Raw genomic sequence first — 8,297 nt, forward strand, 5'->3', positions numbered from 1 at the left:
TAAGTAAAGGCAATGGAAATAAACGTCTACTATAGAGATGGTGAAAGGGTGGAAGGTGGTGTCTTCCCAAAACCACTTCGTTGCTTGATCGTTGGTCCATCAGGGTGTGGGAAAACGAATTTACTGCTTAATCTCATATACAACAAAGATGGTATGACTTTTAAACATCTCTACGTGTTCAGTCGATCAATAGAACAACCAGCGTACCATGATTTACAAAAACACTATGAAAGAGTGCAGAAAAACCTCGGCTGCAAAATTGCGTTCTTCTTCTCTGATTGTTCCGACTTGGTTCCATTGGATGAATGCAAACTAAATTCACTGGTTGTGTTTGATGACTGTTTACTTGATGAGCAATCAAAAATCAAAGACTATTACATCAGAGGTCGTCACAAAAATATATCATGTATATACCTGAGTCAGAGCTATGGTCGTGTCGATATGCAAGTAATCCGTAACAACCTAAATCTGCTGTGTGTGTTTCAACAGAACAAGCATTACTTGACACGTATTCATGAGGATTTTGTCAGTTCCGATATGTCGTTATCTGAGTTTGAAAAGCTCTGTCGTCGGTGTTGGCAGGAACAACATAGATTTGTAACCATCAATACCACTAAAAAAGCACACTCTGGAAAATATAAATGCATGCTGAAGAAAACTATATTTACAACCTCAAAGTGAAATGTCACATCTTAAGCTAGAAACGATATATCACGTTTTTTGATGGATATGTCGTTTTTATACTAGAAACGTTATATCACGTTTTTTGAATGAAATATCGTTTTTTCATGGATATGTCGTTTTTATACTAGAAACGTTATATCACGTTTTTTGAATGCAATATCGTTTTTTGATGGATATGTCGTTTTTATACTAGAAACGTTATATCACGTTTTTTGATTGAAATGTCGTTTTTCGATTGATATGTCGTTTTTATACTAGAAACGTTATATCACGTTTTTTGATTGAAATGTCGTTTTTCGACGATATGCCAATTTTATACTAGAAACGATATATGTCGTTTTTTCTGACGTTGTATAATATAAGTGAACACAGGTTATGATGGATGCAAAAGCTGCTAAGCGACTTGAAGCTATCGAGAGTAACCTGATGAAAAAGTTTCATGACGCTGAATTGGAAGAGCAAAAACAACGTGAACAAAAACTTAAAGAGATATCAGTTGTATCGTCTCCAACAAAAAGTCCATCCACCACAATCATTACAAGAGATGTCCAAAAACAACCATTGACTGTCACCAAGGCAAAGCAACTAGAAAATGTAAAAAATAGACTTCAACAAAAATTTGCTAACGTACACATTTTAGATAGAGAGGAACAACGAGAAAGGGAAAAGAAATATCAAACCATTACCGATGCAATAAAAGAGAAAAAAGAAAAAGATGATCTATTAGAACAAAAGACAAAGGAGTGGTTGAAAAAGCAAAAATACAATCAAATGGTTGCTCGCTTTAGACCCAGAGTATACAGTACACCAGATCGTAAACAAATTCCCTTCGATAACGAAGATGAAGTGGAAACTGAAAACGTTCAGAACAAATCAATCAGACAGTTGGTGGACTCAAATGTAATCAATTTGGGCAGTGTTGGTGCGAGATACTTACCTCGTGCAAGTGATTCACAGTTTGGTATTTATTATGATGTGACGAGTGAACGTTTGAAAATTGGATCAGAACCAATCACCTTTAATTACGATGATATAGTGATGTCAGGTAAAAGTTTTGTCGGCAGTGAAGGTCTTTGGAAACTCTTGACGAATAAAGGTTTTGTTAAGTCTGATGAGTACACATCTGACGATTGGAATTCATACAAGGAAATTCTGTTGACATCCAACTCGTTGTATCAAAAGAACGATCCCTCGACTAGACGACCGAAATCAAGTCAGGGTCAAAAGTGGAAACAGATGATCAAACCCATTTGGGATGAGATGAATAAATCCGCAACCCCAACTACATCAACACCCACAGAGACAGTTGGGTCTGGGTTGAAACGGTACGATGACAAAACACCAATCGAATATCGGTACATAAAGGATTTAAACGAACTGATCAGTCGGCTCAATTTCATACACGCTGAGGAGGCTGCTGGAAACAATAACTTTCACAATGAGAAACTGTCAGTCGTGAAATTCATATACGACCGCATGCAGGAGCTAATCGAACGACCAAACGGATTGAAGTATCTCATACGCTGTCTGTCAGCGTTACCTGAACACGCTATTCAAGGATCGGGGTTGTTGAACAACTTAATCAACAGTTTACCGTTTGAGCTACACGCTCCACGTAATTGGAATCTTGATACGTACAATTATTGCGGACCTGGTACGAAGCTATCTGATCGCCTGGCTCGTGGTGACAAAGGAGTCAACCCCTTAGACGAGGCATGCAAGAAACATGACATATGGTATCGGGATCATAGGCGTGCCGAAGACCGATGGGTGGCAGATAAGAAATTGCAAGACGCTGCTTGGAATAGGGTCACGTCTTCTGACGCCGATCTAAACGAACGCGCTGTCGCACTCGGTACGACTGGTGCAATGTGGATGAAGCGCAAACTCGGTCTCGGGCTAGGAACGTCTGTATGTATATAAGTGGGAGAAAGAGTACAACATGGAAAACGCATGGACGATTCTTTCTCGGGAAGCGAAAGCACCTAAGGGCGTTCTCACAGACGAGTTCGTTATGAAGTACGCTAAGGAGCTCGACTGGGGTCTCCTATCCGAAAACTACGATTTCAGCATCGACATGTTACGCACGTATTTCCATCATGTAAACTGGTATGCCGTACTGAAAAAGACAAAGTTCGATGAGAGCTTCCTCCGGGAAATGGCTATCAACTTTAACGAGTGCTGGTATGTGGTCAGCAAATATCAAACACTGTCTGAATCATTCATACACGATTTTGCAGGCAACGTAGATTGGTACTACATCATAAAGTATCAAAACGTGTCCAAGGAATTCCTCGAAGAACACGAACATAATCACGGATTTAATACACGGCTCCTGAGTTCGCTACTGAGCATGAGGCCTAAAGAGTAAAATCATAATGTTAACATAGTATATTTTTTCAGCCTATATTAAGTAACCAACACAAATGGATGCTACATACAATCAGTTTTCAAGCGGTGTGGTGAAGAGCGAATACCGCTCTGTCATGCCGGTGTCTGAACTCAATTTCAACACTCCAAATAATTACACGGTTTTCAAACTCGATCACGGTGACACGTTTTACGATTCAGGAATACAATTTCACATTTGTGGTAAAGTCGTCAAGAAATCTGACGGGGCAGCTTATGCCGATAAAACAAACATTAAACTCATCGACAATTTCGTACCGTTTCTGTTTACTCGAATTGAACTCAAGAAACACAACACCACAATCGACACTGTCGACTATCCTGGTGTCACAAGCACGGTCAAGGGAATCCTCAACTATTCCAGTTCGAACAAGAACTCTTTAGCAAACTGTGGTTTCGTATCCACGTTCACTGGTGGAGGTAATTTTGAAGTAATCGGTACCCTTGCACACCTCGGTCTCGGCTTCTTCGATCATCTACGGTATCCTATGTACAAAGGCGGATTCGAAGTCGTATTCACTCGTGCTGAAGATAACGATGCACTATTCATTTGGAAAGGATCAGCCGCAACAGACACGATACCAGAGGATGGAAAAGTCGAAATCAAATCTTTCGTTCTTCGAGTTCCGTTAGTCGAGTATACGGCCACCAGCAAGATTCAATTGATAGATGGGTTGACGCGTTTGAGTGATCATAGCAAATTGGTGTACAACTATTACCAGTGGCAGTGTATTGAGAAAAAAGGTGTTTTCGGGGCCTCGTTCAACTTCGATATCACTAACGTTTATAGAAATGTATACAACCCGAAATTTGTCATTGTGGGGTTGCAAACTAGCCGTTGGAATGACCAGAAGAAAATTCCCTCCCGTTTTGATAGTTGCAACATAAAAAATGTCGCAGTGAAAATCAACGGAGAACGTTATCCTCAAGAAATGCAGAACATACACATCACTGAAGGCAAATGGAGACTGTTGTACGAACAGTTGGTCAGATATCGTCTGGTGAACTTTGGAGACACCAATGTGTTTGTATCTCCTTCAGAGTTCAAGAATGATTATCCACTGTTGGTGATAGACACTCATCTCCACCCAATGAGCACAGATCGCTCAAGAAGTGACATCCAGATTGAGTTAGATTTCGTAAATGCTATCGCGACCGCACAAGCCGATGCCGGAACAACAGCATACGTAGTCGTGGTCTCTGAAACTGGATTCAGTTATGACATTTCGAGAAACATCATTAGACAACTGTAAACAATTTCTAGGAAATCACTGTAAGAAAAAAAAAATATTATTTTTGCCCCAGAGGAATGAGTCAAGGGTTTAATTTTGTCTCCATAAGGTCTATATTAAACCCCAGCACAGGACAAACATACATACTCCATGTGGGGGGTTGAAGAACACCTCCGGATTTTGTGGGGAGGTATTCCCATAAGAGCCCATATAAACTCCGGGAGTAGGACACAGATATATATACTACTAGGGAAAGTGGTGGTGGGTCTTTGTTACCTCCCAATTTTGACTCCCATAAGGGTCTATATTGGATCCCAGAGTAGGACAAACATATATACTCTACTGGCTGGAAGGGAGGTGGCTTGAAAATGGGCAAATCTCTAGTCTACTGGAGGTTGGTGCAGAAACAACTTTTCGATGAGTGGAAGAGTAAACAGATGAGAATCCCTGGTCTGTCGGGGTTGATCCAGAACCGGCTTTTCCCTACTACTTCTGGGGTTGACAAAGTTCCGTTTAGGTCAAATATGTCGTTCTCAACTGTATTTATTAACTAAGGTCAATGTAGCTTCCAAGCAAAATATTTATTATCAAATAGAATCTGAATTTACTCGAGATCGAACGAACAACCTTTTTGTTAGGACACGAGCATTATTTTTGTATTTTATTATTACATTAAACAACACGATTCGTCCAGCAAGGTGCGTCCATTCTTCTGACATTCTAAACTAAGTATTTTAGTTATTACTGCAACACGTTTCCTTATTTCTGAAAAGTTGCACAGATGTAGGCGACATAAGTTGTCAGATATACGAAGCGTAAGAATTAAATCACAAGAGTTAGTGAACTTCTTGGAGATTCCGTTCAATGATGATGTCGACTGAACTTTGTAACAAAATAGGAGTTTTAAAATATATATTTTTTAATATGTTTTCGCTCATATTGTTTTTAATGTGTTAATTTGTCCCTCAAAGTACACTGTGTTAAGTGTTCAAAGTAAAAACTGGCCTGATATTTTTCAGTTGCAGGAAACTAATATCAAATTTCAAGGTATCTAGTATTATTTCTGAATTTGTTAGGGATAAAGTCATGAGATTTTCAAAATGACAAAGCATCAATTATTTCCACTGATTTTGCACATGTTTAAGTACTTTTTTGTGAAGCTTCATGTTTAAATTTATTTTGAATGTAGTTCTAAAACTCAAACTTAGTAAAAGGCTAACTAGCATGACTTTCTAGGACAGAAGGTTTTGGGTTTGGATTTTCTTACTTTGCCGTTGTTATAAATTCATTCACTATTAGTAAGTAATACAGTGTGCAATTTATTCCGTGTCTTTAAACAAACGTACCACTTTTTATTAAATATTATAATAAGCTATTAAGTATATTATTCTTTAGATATATGATTTGAGTTTTAAAGTTTTATTGACTAGATAAATACTGAACTAAAACCAAATGGAGCTGTTTGGTCTTGAATTATATAACTTTTTTTCCATAAAACGTAATCAAAACTAATATTCAAATGTAGTGCATCCTAGATGGTTATAACCTTATGATCTTGTTAATGGACTTAACTTATTTTGGTTCTCAGAAAAAAAGGTTAGAAAAGGGCATACTTCGCTTCCATTTATCATGGATCCAAGTAGCCCGATTATGTATGTAAAGTTAACACGATTATGTGAACGGTTGCGTAAACTCAAAGAAAGTTACCACTTATAATCTAATATAAGAACTGCAGTCTTGCAATCAACAGGCTGGAGGGTTGGCGTTATTTTTTACTATTTACTGAATTGAAAGTTTTGCCGTTCCTCAATATCCAATGCATTAAAACTTTGTAATTTCCTTAAACTAAGATAAAGTCCTTACGAACCTAAGTTTCACTGTCGCTGTAACAATGGTATTTAAAAACTAATTTTGTAATGTGTTTTCGTAGTTTAAAAACTCGGGTTTATTCTGTCTGGTTTCTTTAAGTTGCCGTTAAATGAATGTCTATACATTTAGTAAATTATTATTATCTTGGTTTCATATTGTTCTTACTGGATATAGAAATAATAAAATTCTCCAATGAGTTTAACCTGAAGATCTTTAAAGCCTGAGGCTGAGTGATAAGCTAAATACTAAACAATCCTTATGGTAATTTTAGTGTTTAACATGTTTTGTTAATTTTATAAAGTGAAAAACAGACGAACAAAATTAAACCAAATTGCATCATTCTTTAGAATTTTTATAAATACTTAGTTAAATTTCTATTATTAATAGAGTGTATTTTAATATAGTAAATATTGTATTAAGAATGTTTATATTTCTATTAATTAAGTTCCAATCAGAAGAAGGTTTAATTAATTTACTACAATAAATACTTTTTCTAGCCGATTTAATCATTTTCCAAATTTTTATGGTGTGCTCATGTATAAAAAAGCCTAAAGTAACAACAAGCTGATAAGAAAACTTTCCTACAAGATTTAATCAATCACTAGGTCTCTAATCTCAGTATAGAAATCATCATTCTCTACAGGCGCAATATTGCAGTCCGAGCCTGGCCAGAATTCTAAAAACGCATAATGATGATTTCTTGATCAGCTTTACTTTACGTAAAAGCACAGACACACATTTGTAGAGCTAGTAGTAGCAGTTTCTAATTTACTTTTAGAAACTAACAAAGCACTGCATTCTGTTTAGTTTTCTGTGTCACCGCTTTACAGCTCTCATACTTGTCTAAGCAGAACCCCTTTAAATATTTGGTTTTCACTCCATCACTTGAAATTCTTACGGATAACAGGAATTTATTTTGATATGGCTACAAACACGACTTAATTTTCAATGTATTTCCGAGAAACTAGCAAGTAGAAAACAAATAAATTTAAATATACCTCATGTACACTGCCAAGTCAGAAAAGCATGAAAGCATGAAAATTACCACGTACTACCACGTACGTAGATCATGTTTTTCTCATATTAAATAAATTAACCATTGCCAGGCTTTCAAACAAATTCAACCTTTGCTAGTATTTATTTCACGTTTATAGATTTCCTAAGGTCTTGGACTCAAACATCATTATGCACATATCTAATCTGTTGGGTATGCGGAATTGGCTAACTCTGGAACTCGCTAACACCATGTTAAATTGTTCCATTTTCATAAATGATGTCTTCGTAATATTTAAAACAACAATGTTACAAATACATTTTCGTATAAAGCGTAGGAGACAATATACCAGCCCAACTTTATGACATTCGAGGATTTTAGAAGCATTTAGAAAAATTTGCTCGCACAGCAGCTTAATTTGGCAAACCTTTTACTAATGGGGGAACTTGGTGTATTTTACTGCAAAGGTTTTTCTGCAGATTATGCTATTATTTGTAACCATATATTCATCGTAAAATCTTAATTTATGTTGATATTGTTTAATGATACAACCGTTAAATTTTACTATGCTTTTTTCTTATATTAAAGTGAACTAGTAAAATACATCACCACTTTAACTTAGTTTATTGGGTAAATTACCCCATGGTTAATATGTCAGATATTATTAGAGGGAACATTTTCAGATATTAAAATATAAGACACTAAATATACGAAGGGCTGTGACAAAAAAGTGTTGTACGTAAACACGAAACGGTTCACAAATACAGCGCTGTTTGAATAAACTGTCCCCACCACGTAAATACATAGCCGTCACTGAACTGATGATTTCAATCAGATGCAAAATCAAACCAACACCGAAAATAAAAGTACAAGTGAGGCGTCGAGAGGCCAAGGGAGATATGTGACTTTTTAAAAAATGTTGTCATGGTAACGGGTTTTGTTAAAAAAGGGTGGAATTTCAACAAATAATTCACTTATATCCCTTGGCCTCCAAACTAAACACCTAAGAGTTGGAAGCCAAGGGGTATAAGTGAATTTATTTTTATTTTTATTTTATTTTTTATGACTATGAAAAAAATACAATGACATTTTTTAAAAAGTCACATATC

At 36.4% G+C, this 8,297-nt stretch overlaps 1 protein-coding gene across 1 annotated transcript; it reads left to right on the forward strand.

Annotated features, from left to right (window-relative positions):
* Positions 1-3,110: 3,110 nt before the first annotated feature.
* Positions 3,111-4,346, forward strand: LOC129003723 (uncharacterized). The gene has a single exon (XM_054432018.1). The coding sequence runs from the start codon at positions 3,111-3,113 to the stop codon at positions 4,344-4,346; it is 1,236 nt and encodes a 411-aa protein (XP_054287993.1).
* Positions 4,347-8,297: the final 3,951 nt, after the last annotated feature.

The sequence above is a fragment of the Macrosteles quadrilineatus genome, unplaced genomic scaffold (assembly GCF_028750875.1).
Source record: "Macrosteles quadrilineatus isolate MER2022 unplaced genomic scaffold, UCM_ALF_1.0 Scaffold_9__3_contigs__length_116548681, whole genome shotgun sequence".
NCBI lineage: Eukaryota > Metazoa > Arthropoda > Insecta > Hemiptera > Cicadellidae > Macrosteles > Macrosteles quadrilineatus.